The sequence below is a fragment of the Eschrichtius robustus genome, chromosome 14, assembly GCF_028021215.1.
Source record: "Eschrichtius robustus isolate mEscRob2 chromosome 14, mEscRob2.pri, whole genome shotgun sequence".
NCBI classification, from domain to species: Eukaryota; Metazoa; Chordata; class Mammalia; order Artiodactyla; family Eschrichtiidae; genus Eschrichtius; species Eschrichtius robustus.
Window position 1 is genome coordinate 27,301,100 of NC_090837.1, and position 23,440 is coordinate 27,324,539.

Sequence of the window (23,440 nt, forward strand, 5' to 3'; positions counted from 1 at the left end):
GTGACGTTCCTAAGCCTCGTCCTCACCAAGGCCTCACCCTCCACGAGCATCACCTGCATCATTTAACAAAAGGGGACAGGAACACTTCCAGGCCCACCCGTCAGGGCCCTGACCCCCAGGAGGGCTGAGCCTGAGGACAGAGCGGTTCTTACTCAGAGCACTGTCCACAGGGACCACCGGGGCCCGAGGGAGCGCCCTACAGGATTCACGGGAGCTGACCATGAATGGGGGTGCCAACAGCAAGGTCTGGGATCGGAGGCTGCGCCTGCATCCTGGATGCCCACCCAATCCCCTCCCGCACCTGTACCACAGACACAGGATCTTCCCACAGAGTGCCACCCAACAGTGAGCAGCCACCCCATCCCCATGGCCTGGCACCCTGCCCTCCAGCAGCGTCCCCACAGGGGGCCACCCCCCAGGGCCTTACCCGGGTCTTGGCCTTCAGAAACACGTGGCTCTCCATGTCCTTGCTGGATTTACTGTGGGCCACGCCAGCTTTCCTCATGGCATCCTCTCTGGAACACAAAGGAGGAGAGATGTTGACACAGGCTCCCTGGCCAGCAGGCCCACACAGCAGCTGCCCGGGGCCCACGGGTGTGGCCTGGCCCACCAGCCTGGTTGAGGCCCAGGAGAAGCACAAAGGGAGGGGCTCTCAGCACAGCGATGAAAGGCAGCTGAGTAAAGGAGAAGGCGGGCAGCGCCACGAGATGGAAGGAACAGGAAAGGCGGTCACCATGAAACAAAGCAGCCACCCAGCTTGAGTGGGCAGAGAGGCCAGGCCCAGAGGCTGCTCACAAGCAGCACATTAAACAACAGGGCGGCCAGCCGGCCTCCATTTCCTGCCCTCTGCGTGACCTGAGCCCCCACCCAACTCTGGCATCAAGAGCAGTGGGACCCTTACTCTGGAAGCCTCCTCTGGTGGAACAGAGGGGCCATGCCAGTCACCTCTCAGTCCCTCCCAAGGCAAAGGTCCCTGTGTTGGACACGCAGGTCTTCCCAGTGGGACCAAGGAGATGAGCCCGACCTCAACAACTTCCAGTTGGGGGCAGGAGACAGACCACACAAATGCCAACACATGCATGGCAAGAGACGGAATGTGAGCCCAGGTTTTCATCACATGATGCTCTGCTGCACACGGCTAAGCCCGAGCTCCTCTGGGTGGTAGCACACATTCCCCCCCCACCAACCCCCGGACGAAGGTAAGGATAGGTGAGCATTTGTTAGAAAGGAAGGAGCCCCTCAGGCTCGGGTCCCCCCCAGGCCTGGACCCTCTGCTCACAGCTCGCCTTCTTCTCCGCAGGATGGGTCTCCCGGCCTGTCTTCCCAGCGCTGGGCTCACTGATAAAGATGCCCCTCCCCCCAGGGAATCCAACAAGTCTAGTCCAGCTGGTACTGGAAGGCTTTCTGATGGCTCCAAACACACACACACCCCGGGTACTGAAAGAGCATGCACATGGGCTGCAGGACCACATTTGTGATCCCGAGAGAAACCCCAGACAAGAGGCTAAATGCTAAGAGATGGACAAATCTGTACTAACGTATAAAGAAAGATAAAATGCTGCTGAGCCACCACACTGCCAGATTCCGCACGTGAGGCCAGAGCCCCCACCTCCCGCCTGCTTCCCTGAGCCTGCACCAGGGCCAGGAGGCAGCAACGGGTTCCCACTGGAGAAGCATCCAGAGTGGAGCAGACGCTCGCACGAGGGGACGTGTGACCAGGATCAAAGAGAGGCAAAAGGAAGGATGCAGGAGAACAAGGCGAGACCCTGACAGGGCAGGGGGACCCGGCACGCAGGGGCTGAGGCCAGCGGGGCAGGCGCCCCACGCGCGGACGTGGGTTCTGAGTCCTAGAGCATCTCCGACAAGTGACTGAGCAGACCTGTCTTCAAGGGGGGGGGTCTCCCCAGCGCCCCCATCCCTCCTCCAACAGCCGTGTGAGGCTAACCCTGCCACAGAGGCTTGCCCGAAGCTGAGGGCCACAGAGCCGTGGACCACTGGGGCAACCCTGAGGACAGCGGTGGACACGTGAGGGGGCCGTGACGGCTGGCGGCTGGTTGGGAGGAGGCCCCAGGAGCCAGGTGAAGCGCAGAGAGGCCAAGAGGGCGCAGAGGGCCCTGCGCCACGAGCAGCAGACCTGGGGGCTTGGCCAGGCGCCTAGCTGGTGACAAGTGGTCCTCCGAGCTGCTGGCAACAACTCTGAAGGGGGCAGGCTTGCAGGCCCCCCGCAGACACTGCATCTTGCCCACAGCAGAGACCCTGGCACGTCCGCAAAGACAAGACAGACCTGGGCTTCGTGGTGGAGGGACCTCTCCAGGCCCGAAGACACCGGATCTGCTGGAGCAGGAGCCCTGGCCTGTCGTGGTCAGGGCAACGCCACAGACGATGGGGACGCACGGGCACCGGCTGTTAGTGACTCAGAGCCCGAAGAGCATCGACTACACAGGAGGCCAGAAACAGGTGTCTGTGGACAAGCAAGAATGGAACACAAGCAGCAGGCAGCAGGGCCTGGGTAACCACCCAGCTCTGCCTGGTGGTCTCAGCGTGCTTGTGCTCACCGTGCTCAGGGAAGGGGTCTCACGGCAGGGGCGGGGGGAAGGCTCTGCCAGGAGCACCAGCCACGTCCCCACTGCGCCCGCAGCGCCGCCCGAACAGGAGAACTGACAGGCATCCTGAACACTGTTCTCAGTTCTGCAAACCATACTGTTAAAAATGTTCTTGCTCTTGGGACTTCCCTGGCAGTCCAGTGGTTAAGATTCTGTGCTTCCACTGCAGGGGGCACAGGTTTGATCCCCCGTCACGGAACTAAGATCCCACATACCGTGCGGCACGGCCAAAAATTAAAAAAAACAAAAAACAAAAAACGTTCTTGCTCCTGTTTCCAGTCTGCAGATGATACTCCATAAAATAGAAGATGAGACAAAAAAGGAAGCAGGCAGTTCTGCTGTTCTAATCCTCCGCTTTCCCCCAAGGAAAGGGCCTGTCCTGTCATTTTCGGCCACCTCAGCATTTTGTCAGAGGCGCCGTCCACCATCCGGGCTCTGACCACGACGTACTGCATCTCACGCGCCTGCACAGGTGCCGGCTCCCTCGGCTCCCTCCTTCGCACTCAGGACCCAGGGCTCCTGGGCCTCCGCCCCCAGATAACAGGCCCCTGCTGGCGACTGTCAATAAACGCAGTCAAACTAGCACAACCGGGGCAGAGGGACAGCCTCAGAGCCCCGGAGGGAGGAACGTGAGCACGTGGTCTGTCCCACAGGCGAGACCCCGGCCACAGGTCCAGTACCTTGGCGGCCGTCAGGGAGGCATCAGTACCATGAGAGACAGAAGGGCTGTCTGCAGGCCACGGCCTGGGCGGACCAGCCCTGACAAGATGATTGGGGGCTGAGAGCATGCAGCCCCCACTGAGACCCAGGCTCCACAAGGCACCTGGGGGTGGGAGAGGTTGGGGGGGCTGCCCCTGCTCCACAGCCACCCGTCTGCCAGGCAGAGCTCCACTGGTCTCTGGTCCAGACCTGACCCACCACCCAGGCCCCGTGAGTCCCGCACCTGGAGCCCAGACCCCACCTGCAGTGACACACAAAGAAAACACCCAGCAGCCTGAGCTCTGTGCCCCGCAATGGTCCAGACGGGATGCCCGGGAGCCTCCTCTTCGTTTCCCGATTCTGAACGCCATTCCCTGCAGTTCAATCCTCACCGCATGTCACACCGCACCTGTGGCCATCCCTGTGGTGGCCTCTGTCTCCAGGCCCCACTCCCATCCCCACCCCCTCTGCCAGCTCCCCAAGCCTCTGTCCAAGTCCATGTCCCGCCTGCCTCAAGGGCCTCCCTCTTCAGCAGCAAGGGAGGCAGCCCGTCCAGCGAGGAGCCCCCTCCCCTCCCTCACCCACTCTGCTCGTTCTCCCAGGGCGGCTCTCTCCCTAGCCCTGCCCGCTGGGCCCTCCGACCTTGTACTTACACAGCACCCCTAATCTCTGCCTCACGGAAACCCTGTGGTCACTCTGACCACACCCATGGCACCTCCTGTGGAAATCGCTGGCTTCCTGTCTGTCCCACGAACACCTGGAGGACAGACCGTGGCATCCACCTGTGCGTGCTGCAGGAGGTCATCCGTGTCAATTTTTTGTAACATGAGGGGTGGCGACACCATGTACTTTGACGGACACGACATGCAGAACCCAGAACTGCTGTGGCAGGCTCGGGGGACACCAAGCCTGGCACAGGCACGTCCCAGTGGTAGAGGCCAGGGGGCTTGGGGAAAGGCCTGTGCTGGGCAGACGGACCTGGCAGAAAGCAGAGAAGGGAAGGCCTGGGCTCCGATCACTTGTACAGAACACACAGACCGGGGATCAAGTTCCACCCTGGCCACTGGCCAGCTCTGGGTCCTGGAGGCACTCCACCCCCAGGCACATCCTCTCTATAAAGGATGCTCAGAAGGTCCAGCCTCAGCACACCTGCTCCTCCTCACCTCTGCCCTGTCTCCAAAGTGGGAAACTCAATTTGTCGACTGGAGTCCAGTCCTCATCCCCGACATTGGAATCTGCAGAGGAAAGGCAAACACCCAGCCCACTGTGTGTCCCTGGGCAGGTGCGCCTGTATGTAAGCTCAACGTGCGCTCAGGCTCCCGTCTGCCCTCGCTGCCCACCACCCCGCCCCCGCCAGTGATCCCCAAGGGAGGCGCCACCTTGAGGTGCCTGTGTGTCTTCTCCTACAGAAGGAGGACGGTGACAGTGCCACCTCACGGGGTCGTCCTGAGGATTACAGCAGTAACATCATCAGGCACACTGGCACAGGAAGCACCAGGGTGTTAAGGAAATCAGTCAGAGAACAGTCTCGCCTGACTCTCCCACCCATGTTCCCTTCTCTCCTGACCCCACCCTCCTCAATGCTGCCTCCCCGGGTCCAACGGAGGCTGAGTTCCCAGGATCCCAAGCTTCTTGGCTCTGGACCGGTGTCTAAACTCCTGGCCTCAGGTGGACGGGATGCCCTCCACCCACCCAAAGACTTTCATTCTGCCCAGAGGAATCTTCCCCTGATTTGAGAACCATGACACCCATCAACCAACTGGCCTCTCATGGACGGAAGTTTTTGTCAGCCCTGCCCCACCCTCGAGGAGAAGCTTCCTGGTGAAGTACCGCCTGTGTGTGCAGTCTGTTCACCAAACTGGGACAGGAGGCTGCAGCTGGTGTGTGCAACCCTTCACCCAGTGTAAGATCCCAAACCACAAAAGTACCGGAAGACAACAAGAGGGCAGTTACATACCCAACATCAGGAGGAGGAAGGCTTTCCTAAGCACATCACCCAAAGTAAACGCCAAAAAGCGGAAAAGATTTTACCAAATGGAAAACAGATTCCTCCCACATTTTTATCAGCCACCAACCAGAGAGATAAGAAAAAGGTACCTGAACCTCAGCAGCTCAAGCCCTGCCCTGACGTCTGAGGAGGGGTGCTGAGGGCAGCCCCCATCCCACTCTCAGCCAAGGCCTGTGTGTCTGGGGATGAGCTCCCCACACTTGTGGCACAGCCCCAGATGATGTCTGTTTGGTAAAGCACAGCTCAGGTCAGCACAAGAGAGAACTGTCCCACCCTCCCTAAATGCCAGTTGGGCCCATGCATCCCACAGATGTGGCCAGCCCAAAGCTTCTCTGCCTGCCCAGTGCCAAGGAATTCTGGGAGCCTGCCTCCAGACGAGACAGGAGGTGAAGACAGACCAGAGGAAAACAAATCACCACACTGGCCCTGAGAGGGAAACACAACTTTGACAAATTCTCACTACATCTATGGGTTTCATATTTTCAAGTGAGAAAGGACCTATATTTCCTTTGGTTTGTCTCCCAAAATATTATACTCTCTGAGGCACCAAATTTTTTAAAACTCGGGAATTTGTTGGAGAGGAGGATGATAAAGGATCAGTCAGAATAAAAAAATACAGGTTCCAGGACTTCCCTGGTGGCGCAGTGGTTAAGAATCCGCCTGCCAATGCAGGGGACATGGGTTCCGGCCCTGGTCCAGGAAGGTCCCACATGCCGCGGAGCAATGAAGCCCATGCGCCACAACTACTGAGCCTGCGCTCTAGAGCCTGCGAGCCACAACTACTGAGCCCACGTGCCACAACTACTGAAGCCCGCGTGCCTAGAGCCCGTACTCCGCAACAAGAGAAGCCACAGCAATGAGAAGCCCACGCACTACAACGAAGAGTAGTCCCCACTCACCACAACTAGAGAAAGCCTGCGCGCAGAAACGAAGACTTAACACAGCCAAAAACAAATAAATTAATTAAAAAAAGAATACAGGTTCCAATGTAAGGTCTGGCTCTCTGAAAAGAGGAAATCCATCTGCAGAAGAACAGAACCACATGATGGGTGAGGTACTAGCTTAAGTCATAATCCAAATACGTTCCTTGCAATAATTTCATTTTAAAAATAAAATTAAACGAGATATGAACCTCCAGGTTGGAAAGGGGGACTGAACCTGCGGGTCTAATTTCCAGTTGCCTTCACAGTGCTCCGATATGAGAGTGAGCAGCCAACCAAGGGCTCCCAGACACCTAACATGGCAGATAAAGACCCTGCGAGAAACTCAGCAGGAAGAAGAAAACAGAAACTATCTTAGTATCCAAGTAGATAAGACAAAGCATCCATTTAACAAGAACAAGATGCTATAAAACCAGAAAAGTCAGATTACAGAAAAAAAAAAGTTCTTACAAATAAAAGCCTATTAGATGTTAGCAGCAAAGGGTCAGAGATAAAATTGAAGAAATCTCCCACACAGCAGAGCTAGAAGACAAAGAGATGGAAAAAAGGAGGTAAAAGAGATGGAAAACAGGAGATATAAGATAAAATAAAAAGAGGGTCAGAGATTGGTTCATGATGGCGGAGTAGAAGGACTTGCGCTCACTCCCTCTTGCGAGAGCACCAGAATCACAACTAACTGCTGAACGATCATCGACAGGACGATACTGCAACTCACCAAAAAAGATACCACACAACCAAAGACAAAGGAGAAGCCACAGTGAGACGGCAGTAGGGGCACAATCACAATAAAATCAAATCCCATAACTGCTGGGTGGGTAACTCACAAACTGGAGAACACTTATATCACAGAAGCCCACCCACTGGAGTGAAGGTTCTGAGCCCCACGTCAGGCTTCCCAACCTAGAGGTCCAGCAACAGGAGGAGGAATTCCTAGAGAATCAGACTTTGAAGGCTAGCGGGATTTGATTGCAGGACTTCAACAGGACTGGGGGGAAACAGAAACTCCACTCTTGGAGGGCACACACAAAGTAGTGTGCGCATCAGGACCCAGGGGAAGGAGCAGTGACCCCATAGGAGACTGAACCAGACCTACCTGCTAGTGTTGGAGGGTCTCCTGCAGAGGCGGGGGGTGGCTGTGGCTCACCATGAGGACAAGGACACTAGCAGCAGAAGTTCTGGGAAGTGCTCCTTGGCATGAGCCCTCCCAGAGACCACCATTGGTCCCACCAGAGAGCCGAGTAGGCTCCAGTGTTGGGTCGCCTCAGGCCAAACAACCAACAGGGAGGGAAACCAGCCCCACCCATCAGCAGACAAGTGGATTAAAGTTTTACTGAGCTCTGCCCACCAGAGCAACACCCAACTCTACCCACCACCAGTCCCTCCCATCAGGAAACTTGCACAAGCCTCTTAGATAGCCTCATCCACCAGAGGGCAGACAGCAGAAGCAAGAAGAACTACAATCCTGCAGTCTATGGAACAAAAACCACATTCACAGAAAGATAGACAAGATGAAAAGGCAGAGGACTATGTACCAGATGAAGGAACAAGATAAAATCCCAGAAAAACAACTAAATGAAGTGGAGATAGGCAACCTTCCAGAAAAAGAATTCAGAATAATGATAGTGAAGATGATCCAGGACCTCGGAAAAAGAATGGAGGCAAAGATCAAGAAGATACAAGAAATGTTTAACAAAGACCTAGAAGAATTAAAGAACACCTAGAAGAATTAAAGAACAAACAAACAGAGATGAACAATACAATAACTGAAATGAAAAATACACTAGAAGGAATCAATAGCAGAATAACTGAGGCAGAAGAACAGACAAGTGACCTGGAATTCACTGCCACGGAACAGAATAAAGAAAAAAGAATGAAAAGAAATGAAGACAGCTTAAGAGACCTCTGGGACAACATTAAACACAACAACATTCACAATACAGGGGGTCCCAGAAGGAGAAGAGAGAGAGAAAGGACCCGAGAAAATATCTGAAGAGATTATAGTTGAAAACTTCCCTAACATGGGAAAGGAAATAGCCACCCAAGTCCAGGAAGCACAGAGAGTCCCAGGCAGGATAAATCCAAGGAAAAACATGCCAAGACACATAGTAATCAAATTGGCAAAAATTAAAGACAAAGAAAAATTATTGAAAGCAACAAGGGAAAAACGACAAATAACATACAAGGGAACTCCCATAAGGTTAACAGCTGATTTCTCAGCAGAAACTCTACAAGCCAGAAGGGAGTGGCATGATATATTTAAAGTGATGAAAAGGAAGAAACTACAACCGAGATTACTCTACCTGGCAAGGATCTCATTCAGATTCGACAGAGAAATCAAAAGCTTTACAGACAAGCAAAAGCTAAGAGAATTCAGCACCACCAAACCAGCTCTACAACAAATGCTAAAGTAACTTCTCTAATTGGGAAACACAAGAGAAGAAAAGGACCTACAGAAACAAACCCATAACAATTAAGAAAATGGTAATAGGAACATATATCAATAATTACTTTAAACGTGAATGGATTAAATGCTCCAATCAAAAAACACAGGTTCGCTGAATGGATACAAAAACAAGACCCAGGGCTTCCCTGGTGGTGCAGTGGTTGAGAATCTGCCTGCCAATGCAGGGGACACGGGTTCAAGCCCTGGTCTGGGAAGATCCCACATGCCGCGGAGCAACTGGACCCGTGAGCCACAACTACTGAGTCTGCGCGTCTGGAGCCTGTGCTCCACAACAAGAGAGGCCGCGATAGTGAGAGGCCCGTGCACCGTAATGAAGAGTGGCCCCCGCTCGCCGCAACTAGAGAAAGCCCTCGCACAGAAACGAAGACCCACCACAGCTAAAAATAAATAAATAAATAAATTAATTAATTAATTAAAAAAAAAAAAAACAAGACCCATCTATATGCTGTCTACAAGAGAACCACTTCAGACTTAGGGACACATACAGACTGAAAGTGAGGGGATGGAAAAAGATATTCCATGCAAATGGAAATCAAAAGAAAGCTGGAGTAGCAATACTCAATATCAGATAAAATAGACTTTAAAATAAAGAATGTTACAAGAGACAAGGAAGGACACTACATAATGATCAAGGGATCAATCCATATTATAAATATATATGCACCCAACACAGGAACACTTCAATACATAAGGCAACTGCTAACAGCTATAAAAGAGGAAATCGACAGTAACACAATAATAGTGGGGGACTCTAACACCTCACTTACCCCAATGGACAGATCATCCAGACAGAAAATTAATAAGGAAACACAAGCTTTAAATGACACAATAGACCAGATAGATTTAATTGATATTTATAGGACGTTCCACCCAAAAACAGCAGATTACACTTTCTTCTCAAGTGCACATGGAACATTCTCCAGGATAGATCACATCTTGGGTCACAAATCAAGCCTCGGTAAATTTAAGAAAATTGAAATCATATCAAGCATCTTTTCCAACCACAACGTTATGAGATTAGAAATCAATTACAGGGAAGAAAATGTAAAAAACACAAACACATGAAGGTTAAACAATACGTTACTAAATAACCAAGAGATCACTGAAGAAATCAAAGAGGAAATCAAAAAATACCTAGAGACAAATGACAATGAAAACACGACGATCCAAAACCTATGGGATGCAGCAAAAGCAGTTCTAAGAGGGAAGTTTACAGCAATACAAGCCTACTGCAAGAAACAAGAAAAATCTCAAATAAACAATCTAACCTTACACCTAAAGGAACTAGAGAAAGAAGAACAAACAAAACCCAAAGTTAGTAGAAGGAAAGAAATCATAAAGATCAGAGCAGAAATAAATGAAATAGAAACAAAGAAAACAATAGCAGAGATCAATAAAACTAAAAGCTGGTTCTTTGAGAAGATAAACAAAATTGATAAACCACTAGCTAGACTCATCAAGAAAAAGAGGGAGGGGCTTCACTGTTGGCGCAGTGGTTAGGAATCCGCCTGCCAGTGCAGGGGACACGGGTTCGTGCCCCGGTCCGGGAAGATCCCACATGCCGCAGAGCGGCTAGGCCCGTGAGCCACAACTACTGAGCCTGCGCGTCTGGAGCCTGTGCTACACAACGGGAGAGGCTGCGACAGTGAGAGGCCCGCGCACTGCGATGAAGAGTGGTCCCCACTCGCCGCAACTGGAGAAAGCCCTTGCACAGAAACGAAGACCCAACACTGCCAAAAATAAATAAATAAATAAATTTATTTTTAAAGAAGCTCCTAGAAGAAAATTTAGGGGGAAAAAAAAATCAAAAAAAAAAAAAAAGAAAAAGAGGGAGAGGACTAAAATCAATAAAATTAGAAATGAAAAAGGAGGAGTTACAACGGACACTGCAGAAATACAAAGCATCCTAAGAGACTACAAGCAACTCTATGCCAATAAAATGGACAACCTGGAAGAAATGGACAAATTCTTAGAAAGGTATAACCTTCCAAGACTGAACCAGAAAGAAATAGAAAATATGAGCAGACCAATCACAAGTAATGAAATTGAAACTGTGATTAAAAATCTTCCAACAAACAAAAGTCCAGGAGCATATGGCTTCACAGATGAATCCTATCAAACATATAGACAAGAGCTAACACCCATCCTTCTCAAACTCTTCCAAAAAACTGCAGAAGAAGGAACACTCCCAAACTCATTCTATGAGGTCACCATCACCCTGATACCAAAACCAGACAAAGATACTACAAATAAAGAAAATTACCAACCAATATCACCGATGACTATAGATGCAAAAATCCTCAACAAAATACTAGCAAACAGAATCCAACAACACACTAAAAGGATCATACACCATGATCAAGTGGGATTTATCCCAGGGATGCAAGGATTCTTCAATATATACAAATCAATCAATGTGATACACCATATTAACAAATTGAAGAAAAACCACATGATCATCTCAATAGATACAGAAAAAGCTTTTGACAAAATTCAACACTGATTTATGACAAAAACTCTCCAGAAAGTGGGCACAGAGGCAACCTACCTCAACATAATAAAGGCCATATATGACAAACCCACAGCAAACATCATTCTCAACGGTGAAAAACTGAAAGCATTTCCTCTAAGATCAGGAACAAGAAAAGGACGTCCACTCTCACCACTATTATTCAACATAGTTTTGGAAGTCCTAGCCACGGCAATCAGAGAAGAAAAAGAAATAAAAGGAATACAAATTGGAAAAGAAGAAGTAAAACTGTCACTGTTTGCAGATGACATGATACTATACATAGAGAATCCTAAAGATGCCACCAGAAAACTACTAGAGCTAATCAATGAATCTGGTAAAGTTGCAGGATACAAAATCAATGCACAGAAATCTCTTGCATTCCTATACACTAATGATGAAAAATCTGAAGCAGAAATTAAGGAAACACTCCCATTTACCACTGCAACAAAAAGAATAAAATACCTAGGAATAAACCTACCTAAGGAGACAAAAGACCTGTATGCAGGAAACTATAAGACACTGATGGAAGAAATTAAAGATGATACAAACAGATGGAGAGATATACCATGTTCTTGGATTGGAAGAATCAACACTGTGAAAATGACAATACTACCCAAAGCAATCTACAGGTTCAATGCAATCCCTATCAAATTACCAATGGCATTTTTTACAGAACTAGAACAAAAAAATCTTAAAATTCGTATGGAGACACAAAAGACCCCGAATAGCCAAAGCAGTCTTGAGGGAAAAAAATGGAGCTGGAAGAATCAGACTCCCTGACTTCAGACTATACTACAAAGCTACAGTAATCAAGACAATATGGTACTGGCACAAAAACAGAAACATAGATCAATGGAACAAGATAGAAAGCCCAGAGATTAACCCACGCACCTATGGTCAACTAATCTATGACAAAGGAGGCAAGGATATACAATGGAGAAAAGACAGTCTCTTCAATAAGTGGTGCTGGGAAAACTGGACAGCTACATGTAAAAGAATGAAATTAGAACACTCCCTAACACCATACACAAAAATAAACTCAAAATGGATTCGAGACCTTAATGTAAGACCGGACACTATAAAACTCTTAGAGGAAAACATAGGAAGAACACCCTTTGACATAAATCACAGCAAGACCTTTTCTGATCCACCTCCTAGAGTAACGGAAATAAAAACAAAAATAAACAAATGGGCTCTTTGGGCAGTGAACTCGTGGATGGCGAAGATGGTGGCTTTGGGATCCGCCTGGCGGCCGCTGTGCAACCTTCCAAGAGGAAGGCAACGGCCTGAGCCATCTTTGCACAGCTGCCGGCGTACAGGACCCTGATTGTCGAAGGAGGGTCTGCAGCACCTCGAGGGGGATTAAGACGTTCACCGACCGGTGTGTTATTTTTGAATAAAGCTTGAGAGCTTTGGAAGCCCAGCCGGGGCAGCGGCCCTTCACAGAGATTCAGGGACAGCCTGGTGGCTGAAGGCCTAAAGTTTGGAATTCTCCTCTTGGAGAAGTGCTGTTGGGATGGCTGGGATGCCCAGGTAATGGTTCCTGCCACTTCATCAACAAGCTGTGACAAGAAGTGGAGAGTGACAAGAAGTGGAGAGTAGCGTGCCTTCTGCCTGGGTACTGTGAATTTTGCTGACACAAAGGATGTTCTCTACCTGGTGTTGCACAGATCCTCGGAACTTCACATCTTTCCTGCATTAACCCGCGTGAGCAGCTGTCAACCTCCTGGGGTGGAGGGAGGAGACTGCCTAGAAATTGGGGACCAAAATCAATTAGGTGGCCTTTACTTGGTCTTACCCAAAGGATTCCAATAAAATATTTTAAAGCAAATAAAAAATAGATTGGTCTCAGTGAAAACAAGATGGTACAGAAGATTTAGGGACATGAAAGGTTAACCACCAGTGAATGAGCATCACAGTTGACACCTAGCTGCACCTCTTTGCAGCGACATACAAAAAGTAGATTTGCCACATATTGACGCCAATGTTAAGGATTTCTAGATTGATTGTGATAGTATTCTAATATTTGAGGTTCTTATGACACCATTAACACAGACATCCAATTTGCCTTTTGATCAATTGGTGAAAACATAGGTTGTCCAGATATAGTTTAAAAGAATATACTGGTGGTTGCCCGGGGCAGGGAATGAGGAAATGAAGAGTTACTGTTTAATGGGTATAGAGTTTCCGTTTTAGAAGATGAAAAGAGTTCACGGGGATGGATGGTGGTGATGGTTGCTCAATGTGATGAATGTTTATTACCACTGAACTGTATGCTTAAAAGTGGTAAAGATGGGGAGGGGGATAAATTGGAAGATTAGGATTGACACATACATGCTACTACATATAAAAAAGGTAACTAATAAGGAGCTATTGTATAGCACAGGGAACTCTACTCAATACTCTGTAATGGCCTATATGGGAAAAGAATTTAAGAAAAAATAGTGGATATATGTATAGCTGATTCACTCTGCTGTATACCTGAAACTAACACGACATTGTAAATCAACGATACCCCAATAAATTTTTTTAAAATGGTAAAAAAAATAAATAAATAAAATAAAATAAACAAATGGGACCTACTGAAACTTAAAAGCTTTTGCACAGCAAAGGAAAACATACACAAGGCGAAAAGACAACCCTCAGAATGGGAGAAAATATTTGCAAATGAATCAACGGACAACGGATTAATCTCTAAAATATATAAACAGCTCATGCAGCTCAATATTAAAAAAACAAACAACCCAATCAAAAAATGGGCAGAAGACCTAAATAGACATTTCTCCAAAGAAGACATACAGATGGCCAAGAAGCACATGAAAAGATGCTCAACATCACTAATTATTAGAGAAATGCAAATCAAAACTACAATGAGGTATCACCTCACACCAGTTAGAATGGGCATCATCAGAAAATCTACAAACAACAAATGCTGGAGAGGGTGTGGAGAAAAGGGACCTCTTGCACTGTTGGTGGGAATGTAAATTGATACAGCCACTATGGAGAATAATATGGAGGTTCCTTAAAAAACTAAAAATAGAATTACCATATGACCCAGCAATCCCATTACTGGGCATATACCCAGAGAAAACCATAATTCAAAAAGACACATGCACCCCAATGTTCACTGCAGCACTATTTACAATAGCCAGGTCATGGAAGCAACCTAAATGCCCATCAACAGACGAATGGATAAAGAAGATGTGGTACTTATATACAATGGAATATTAGCCATAAAAAGCAACGAAACTGGGTCATTTGTAGAGACGTGGATGGATCTAGAAACTGTCATACAGAGTGAAGTCAGTCAGAAAGAGAAAAACAAATATCGTATATTAATGCATATATGTGGAACCTGGAAAAATGGTACAGATGAACCAGTTTACAGGGCAGAAATAGAGACACAGATGTAGAGAACAAACGTATGGATACCAAGGGGGGAAAGTGGCGGGGGTGGTGGTGGTGGTGTGATGAATTGGGAGATTGGGATTGACATATATACGCTAATACGTATAAAATGGATAACTAATAAGAACCTGCTGTATAAAAAAATAAATCAAATATAATTCAACAACAAAAAAAGAGGGTCTAAGGGCCAGCTTTAAAGACATGGGGGGAGAGTGCATACAGGGCATGGAGGAAACAGGACTCCCTGGGAAATGACTGAAGGGATTTCCCCTGAAGCACCGCCGTGAGTTTTGGGAGTAAGGCAAGACGCCCTAAAGCTCACCGAGAGGAGAAGCACCAGGCCAGCCCCGGAGACAAGAAAGCAGCAGGAGAGGCTTCTCAATCCTTGAGAAAGCACCTCTGCCCTAGAAGTCCACATGCATCCATACTGACATGGCCTCCCTGGAGCCCCTTTCCTGGAAGCTCGTAGAACAAGGCAGTGAACCAAAAAGAAGAAAACCCAGGATACAGGAAGCAAGAACCCCAACACTGGAGCCCTGCAGGAGACAAGCCCCTGAGAGGGCCTCACCCCCAAGGCCTCCAGAAGGGAGGTGCGGAAGGACAGACAGCCCAGCAGCACCAAGCTTGTGATAACTGCACCGAGAGGTGGCTGAAGACAGGGGAAGACTCAGCCGCAGGCAGACAGAACTCTAGGCACATTTCTAAGAAGGCACGTTTTTCCCTGGGAGTGAAAACCATCACAGTCTGCCACTGTGTTCGGCTGTGAACGTCTGTCCGTGTGGCCCTAAACGTTAGCGTTCATTACCCATTTACCCAGAAGCTGAAACACTGGTGGACAAGGGAGAGGCAGAGATAACAGCTGTGTTCCCAGAGAAAGTCAACAGATAATCATAAACTCATCACCGTGATGACCCGTGCACGTGAGTTAGAACCACGGACACCGGCCAGAAAAGAAAGCCCCGAGTCAAGGGGAGGACACGGTGAGTCAGGACCGCCGCAGTCTCTTGTAAGTCGTATCAGTCCTTGACTTTTAAAATTTATGCACAAATATTAGTTCGATAAAAATCAAATGACAGGGACTTCCCTGGTGGCGCAGTAGTTAAGAATCCGCCTGCCAAAGCAGGGGACACGGGTTCGAGCCCTGGTCTGGGAAGATCCCACATGCCGCAGAGCAACTAAGCCTGCGAGCCACAACTACTGAAACCTGCGCGCCTAAAGCCCATGCTCCGCAATGAGAGAAGCCAACGCAATGAGAAGCCCACGCACCTCAAAGAAAAGTAACCCCCACTCGCCGCAACTAGAGAAAGCCCACGTACAGCAACGAAGACCCAACACAGCCAAAAAAAAAAATTAATTAAAATAAATAAATTTTTTAAAAAATCAAATAACAAAATGCACCTAAAGAGTGTGCCACCGACTCTGCCATAAAGAAATATTCAAGGAACGCCAGCTACGAAGAAAGGCCTCCCTCGCCTTTCTATGCCTTCCCGACTTAGTCCACGCAGAGACAGGAAGCTCCGCCCCATCAGCAATGCCCACACCCACCTGCCCCAGCATTCTGCAGTTCTCCGTGGACCCCTCGGCCAGAGTGTGGTCAGAGGCACCGACCCAAGAGGGGCCATCGCACACATCGCACACATCACGGGACAGGCAGCTTCCCTGGGGCTCAGACAGCCGACGGGGGGGTCTTCTCTCGAGCCTGCCCCAGCACCCAGGTGGCTTCAGCTCGGAGTCAGGAAATGAAACACAGATGGTTTAGTCACCAACTGCAACCAGAGCAAACTACCTGTCCTTAACGCAGGGAGCCTGCTCCACCTCACTGCAGCTGGAAGCCTGTTTGCCAAACTACATCCCAGACTGCGACCCCTTCCTGTTCTCTTTCTCTTCACTTTCTTATCGGTTTAATTAAGCTCTCCAATTTCTGCTTGCAAGATTTCTCAACCCTCGATGAATTAGATCAATGAAAGAACGACACCTAAAGAAGCTACCGCTGCTCTTAGAAGCATATGTCATTATTTAAGCTACAGAAGCTACACAAGTTTCATCATTTTCTCCATTCTGCGGGTTTGACCACAACAGAACCAGGATGCTGGAAAGACCTCTTGATCCATCCAGGCAGTGGCCTCTGGGCTCCAGGCCTTGGACCACTGTGGCTCCCCAGGTTCCAGCCCTAAGCGTGTCCCACTCACCACTGGGCAACCACGTGGTAAGGACAGACTCTACCAACCCAAGAGCTTATTAAAATGCTTATCTCACATGACTTTGTAAAATATTTGGGGGGAGGAAAGCCCTATCTTCCAGAGGTCTGCACTCGAGTCCCAGCAGTGAAAATCATACGGTATCTGGGAAGTGACTGAAGATAGTCCAGGAGGGGGTGGAAAGGGATGGGTGAAACACTGGCCATATGATGCTAACTCTCCAAGTAGCTGGGAGACCATACTTCCATTATCCCTACTTCTGTGAATGTTTGGAAAAGTCCATAATGGAACTTTCAACAAGATAGGAAATAAAAGGGTTATCTCAAGCACACAGGATGACTGTGAAGAGATGCCTGAAGGAGGCTCACTCCCAAGAGTGCCCTGCAGTGGGGCCCTCTGGGCCATCACACGGGGAGCAACCATGCACTCCAAGTTGGGTCTCCCTCGGCCTAGAGAGCTTGGGCCTCTGGAAAGTGGGAACTGATTAAGTCTCACAAAACCTGCTCCCATAACCAGAGGTCGGTCCAGTCCCTCCCCACCCAGACAGAGCCAGACTATGTGGAAGAGTCCCGTCGGCCAGAAGACTCGCTGTGTCCAGCCTCATGTGAAACTGGGCCATGGGCACACAGTCCCAGCCAGAGTCCCCCCAGGGGATGAACCTTGGCGGTAAGAAAGCCACCACTCAAACTTGAACTCAGAGTCTAATTCCACTTAAGAAACATGGGTCTGTGTGTGTGTTGGCATATTTAAAATACATACACATCAAGTCATATGCCCAAAGAAACAGGACTGGAGGAAAGAGATCAAAATGTCAGCAACAGCCATCTCTGAGCAGAGAAATCACAGAAAATACCCTCCTGTTTTGAAATCATCTGCAACGTTATCTGAAGAGAATGAAGTACCGCACCCACCAGCCCGGAACACACTGACCGAAACAGGAGGTGGAGACGGGCTGGCGCTGCCGGGACTGGCTTCCCTGCACCCACATCCTCTCGCTCCGCTCCACCCACATGCCCCTCGGGGCCCCAGCAAGGCGCTCCTGCAACTGACGCTCTTCCAGGTCTGCTCCCTGCTTCTCCCACAGGCAGCTGGACTTCTCTCCTCCAGAGGGTTGACACCCCACACACCCTGCACTTCATCACCCTGCACTCACCTCTCAGAAATTAGCACAGGATCAGGGCTTGCCTCCCTCACACGGTCACCCAATTCTGCAGCTTCCTTCCTGACAGCTCTCTCCCTCCTAAGCCATCCCTTCCATTCCTACTGTCTCTGCACCCGGTGGGTCAATCTGAGTGCGCATTAACAATTAACAAAGTGCTTGTTATGAAGGCAGCTTCCTTGACAACATCGGATGTTGGCAAAGATGTCTAACAAGGGCAACTCCCCCACGTGGCTGGTGGGAATGTCAACTGGTATCACCTGGGAAAATCATTTTCCAGACGGTGCTGAAGCTGAAGGCCACCCCTGCACCTGGTCAGAGCCCAGAGAGCAAGTACTGTACTCACAGGAGACAGGACCCAAAGCAGCCCTGGCGCAGTGTTCACACAGCCAACAACTGGAACTCACCCCAATGTCTGTCAAATGCACAACAGGACAGTACGGGGTGGGGGAGGGGGGCGCGGTCATGCAGTAGAATAACGGCATGAATAAGAACCTGCTGCCTACGAGGACAAACGTCACACACATGACTCTGAACGGAAGAGCCCAGACCCAGGGTTGCAGAGCTTGGGATTCCAGTGACAGGAAGTTCTGGAACAAACGTCTCCATGGCCCGGAAGTCAGAAGAGTGGGGCAGGGGCTGCACCAGTTGAAGCACAGGGTGCTGGACCTGTTCAGGATGCAGTCTGGGCAGCTGGTGGGCATTTTAACGGTGACACGTGTCCTTGGGCAGCTCACTGCATGGGTGGGCTTTACTTCAATACAAAGAAACACTATGGGAGCCTGGTGAGGGCCCCTGAGCCCGGCCCCAGGACCTGCCCCAGCCCCACCCTCAGGTTTGGACTCCAATGGTCTGGGGCCTGAATTCCAACCCCGAGCCCCTGGCAGGGATTTCCCGCTGCACAGTCTCAGGCCTGAATCCTCCCTGCCATGACTCACAGCAACCCGATGGGAGTGAAGGGCCTGCGGTGGCCCAAAAGGGCCTCTCAGGGCAAAGCTGGCATTCTCTCCACTTTATATCAGGGGCTCCAGCCCACACCCAGCAGCCAGATCACTTCCTCACACAGCACCTCTGATGAGGATGGAAAGGAAGTTGGAAAGAGGGAGAGAACAGGAGACAGTGGGGATGGGAATGAGCCATTTCTGAAGCAACAAGCACTGCCCCCACACCCTCAGGAGCCTGCACTGGAAGGAGCAAGGGATGCACAGGCTTCAGAGAGCAGGAGCCCCCAGGCAGGGCCTTCTGCCCCTCCCCGCCTTGCCACCCCTCTCCCGGACTGGATGCCAAGTGGCTGAGCACAAAGGCTGACCTGCAGCCAGGCCACACCTCAGCCCTGGTCCCTATCCTCCTCCCCACCCTGCCGCCTGAGTCCCAGGCAGAGCTGCAAGAAGCCCGCAGGGCCAGGGCGAGGAGGAAACCATGTCCAGAGGAGGGAGCCAGACAGCACCCAGCTGCTACTCGCCAAGCCTGAGCACAGAGCCATGTGAGAGAACCGGTGAACGGAGGGAGAGCACGCCAGAGCGCTCTGCTCTGTCCCTGCAACTCTATGTCTGAAACGGTCTCGGAAAAAAAAGCTCAAAGTAAGGTCAAATGTCTCCTCCAAGGACTCACTGCCCCAAATAAGTTACTCCACCTGGATACTTAACTCATTCAATCAGGAACGGTTATTAACAGGCCCCGCCTAGGTTAGCAAGAGACTCCTTATTTTTTTTTTTTGGCCACTGCAGCTTGAGGGATCTTAGTTCCGGGACCAGGGATTGAACCTGTGCCCTCAGCAGGGAAAGCTCGAAGTCATAACCACTGGACCGCCAGAGAAGTCCCAAGAGATACCTTATTAAAGTGGAGGGGAACATCCCTCTCTCACGGGGTTGTGGTTTCAAGATGATTATGCCTGGGCTCCTAATGCATCCTCCTGTCTCCGGGATCAGGTACTCATTCGCTTATCTGTTAAACAGAACCATCTAGCAACACCCTGGACTCCCCTGTCTTTAGATGAATGTCTCAATCAAAAAAAAAAAAAAAAAGGCTCAGCATTGCTTTCCACAATGCTCCCTGCAATTACCCTGCATCCCTCACCTAAGACAAGGCACCATGCTAGGAGCTCACTGGGATGCAGAAGTGTATGACCAGGTCCTGCACTCAACAAATTTATAATACTTTTGGCAAGGCAAAAAAATAATGAGTGTAGAAACAGCAAAAAAGAGTTCATCTGTTCAGTTCATGCCAGGATGCATCCAACAAGGGCCCCACAAACTCAAGAGGAATTAGGGACCACTGTAGGCTGAGCCATCAGGGGTCATGAGGAGGGAATGAGGCCAAGACCAGACTTCCGACAGGGCAGAGAAAGAACGACAGAGGGCAAGCCAGCCGTGACTGCAGCCAGAGGGCCTGACGTGCAGCAGGAGTGTCTGGCTGGGGCTCTCCCACCAGCACAGAGGGAGGGTCAGCTGGAAAGGTTAATTTCAGATGGAAAGCAGAATGCTTCTTAGCAGGGGTGGAAAGAACGGCTGTGCTGGCACCTGGCCCAGGTGACGGAGGACACCCACCGTGACACAAAGCACATGGCGACTTTCCACCTTATGGCAGCTGCCTGTGACCACGGCTCACCTCCTCCTCATCTGTAGACAGGGTCTACCTCTCCTTCAAAAGATTTCTGATTACGAAAGAAATACATGTTTACTGTTAACAAGCGACACACGTACATATATATACTAAAAATTACAAAGAAAATTAAAATCACTCAGATAACCAGCCAAAGATGTCTATTTAACAAACTCAGCCTGTACCCCATGTTCCACGGCTCCTGAGGATGCCAGTTTGCCAGCATCCCTGCATGCGCAGTGCTATGACTTTCTCCAACTCTGAGGTGAAGGCCCATCAGGTTGGCCCACCGTCACTCTTGGAGAGGCAGGAATCAACTCTGATTCAGAAACTCTCATAGTGTCCCTGCCACGAGGGGTTCAGACCGGGGCAAACAAGTGTTCAAACAATTCAGATGCAAACCGGTAACAGAGCATGGGTAAAGAGAGGGGCATGGTGGGTGGCTGGGTGTCCTGGGAGGGCGAGTGGGATAGGACTGCAAGCGCTCAGCCACGGGAAAGACAGGTCTCTCAGACAGGGGAACAAGCAGGAGGCAGGGCGACCAGGTCAAGAACGGGGCTCCTGTGAGGATCTGGGGCAGCCTGGCACGGTGGGGGCAGCAGGCAGGCGCAGACCCTGGAGGAGGGATCCCGGCTCAGAGCTGAATCCATAGGCTGCCATGCACACATTCTGGGCATCAAAGTGACTGGAGAAAGAGGGTGGAGTCCGTGAAGCAAGAGTTGACAACTTGAAGCTGAGTGGTGAACACACAGGCATGGGGTCTTTAAACTACTCGGCCCTATGATCCATATTGAATTTTTAAAAATCCAGCAGAATTCCTTTAAAAATCGACCCTCTAGGTACGTAACCAGTATCACTGCCCTGAGGAATGCTTTTCAGGGGCAGGTACCCCTTGCCCTTCATGACCAGGGCAGGAAAATAATCACGTGGTCACGGTCCTTCCCACCCCAGAATGACCACCATGGGTCCTGGACCAGCCATAGCCACCAGGTCAGGAATGGCAGTAACAGCTGGAAGACTTTTGACCAGGAATGGACGTAAGGGATGCAGCTGGTAGGGGAGTGGGGTCACCTATGAAAGGATGCTGGTGTAGCTGGGGACTGGCTGCAGCCTGTGCAGAGGCCAAAGATCAGCCGGGGCTTGCGGTGCTGTGCCAGCAGTGTTGTGCCAACCGCAGCAGAGGGGCCTGCCACCCTTTGGGGCCCAGTGACCCATGGGGAGTTGCTAAAACTGCCAACAGGATGCCTACCGGCAGCAGCTCCTCCAGCGGGCTCTCTCGGTGCACCTGGCTTGGGTTAACTTCCAGGGCCGTCTCCCCGCTTCCCCAAAAGAGGCGTGACCACTCTTTCAGGTGAAAAAGTGGTTTGCCTCTCCAGTCCTGCTACGGTTCAGCAAGCACTCCTCTGTGACACGCATCCATGCCTCAGTTTCCTCACCCTACACGGGAGTAACAAGTGCGCCCGCCCACTCTCAGGGCCAGCACAGAGGCTGTGGGTGAGCCAACACGACAACTCCTAGAGCAGGGTGCACAGCACACTCCCACGTTTCAGCTACTATTGTCGCTGCTGTTGAAAAAAACCTGGATGACGGAGGGCTCCCATCCCCTCATGTCACTGTCACTCCTGGCCTGAGGCAGTAGAGCCAAGGGTCAGGACTCGGAAGTCAGTGTCTCACCAATCACTTTCTAGTTTCTTCGTTGGGACTTGTGGTGACCAGACAGGGCCCCTGGCCTCGGGGCACGGACATTCTGGAGGTGGGCTGTACACAGACATCAGCCCAGTCACGCGGATGACAACTGGGCTATGAAGAAAGCGGTGGGCTCAGCAGCTTCCCTGCTGGAGAACAAGGGCCAGAGTCACACCAGGGAGGCACAGGGCTGCTGGGAGGCCTGGGTGGGCTAAGCCACAGAAAAGGGTCGGCCAAGACTCAGTGGCTTCTGCCCGTGGGAGGGACCACAAGCCACAGGCAGGATCCGGACATGCAAGTTTCAGGACACTCCCCGTCCTTCTGAAGACCTCTCCAGACCCTTGGAAGTTGCTGTTTGGTTGTCTGTTCTCTTCTGCTTTTTTGCTTTGTTTCATTTTGTTTCTGGCTAAATAGCACTCAACTTTCTCCTTCTGGTCTAGGCTGAAATCTCCACACCTCCTAGGTCCCCGACCTGGAGCTCACACCTCCCTAGGGGGCCTTGGCAGAAGAGGCAGCTGACCGGTCTATCCTCACTCTGCTCCACACTCCCTCAGCCCTTCGTGGCCCCTGACTGGAACCCTGATCAGGGCTGCCCTCCCCCAGGGTGTCCTCCCCTTGCGATCTGTTCAGCCCAGCAGACATTTACTTACTCCACGCCTAAAGATGCAATCTGCTGTACTGAGGGGTGGGAGGTACAAAAGTCTCAAGACTAAGATGGGAAGAGATGATCAAGGTGGTCCTTTCATGTATTCACCATTCGCCAACCCCGTGGCATGCGAGGCGCTGCTCACTTCTCACACACGCTTGTTCTCCAGGAGCTGACAGACCAGACACGCGTGCTCAACACTAACCCAACACCCCAGGAGGCAGGCCCAAGGCCCACAATGACCAGTTCGGGGGCTCTAAGGGGGGCTGCTCCTGTGGTCCTGCAGGGAAAGTGGATGTTCCACAAAAAGCCCATCTGAACCCACCAAGAGTTTCACAACTACCCTCCCCAGAGGCTCCTGTGTCATCAATCCCCTAACCAGACTCAGAGGTTCCACCTTCACTCCCCAAGGCTCCTTCTCCTGCCAGGGCCTGGGGAGGGTGTGTCAGGGGACACATCACTGAGTCCCGAGCCCTCTGCTAGGGCGCGAGTGGAGGTCTCTTCCTTTTCCCTCC

General features: G+C 50.5%; 1 protein-coding gene across 3 annotated transcripts in view; it reads right to left on the reverse strand.

Annotated features, from left to right (window-relative positions):
* The window catches only part of MED15 (mediator complex subunit 15), a 62,780-nt gene that overhangs the window by 35,525 nt on the left and 3,815 nt on the right, over positions 1–23,440 (reverse strand). For 2 of the 3 annotated variants that reach the window (XM_068563764.1, XM_068563762.1), the window contains exon 2: positions 428–515. In XM_068563764.1, the coding sequence (XP_068419865.1) occupies positions 428–515 (88 nt within the window). Of the gene's footprint in view, positions 1–427; positions 516–20,538; positions 20,614–23,440 lie in introns of those variants that run through there. The other variant, XM_068563763.1, reaches the window with a different exon arrangement.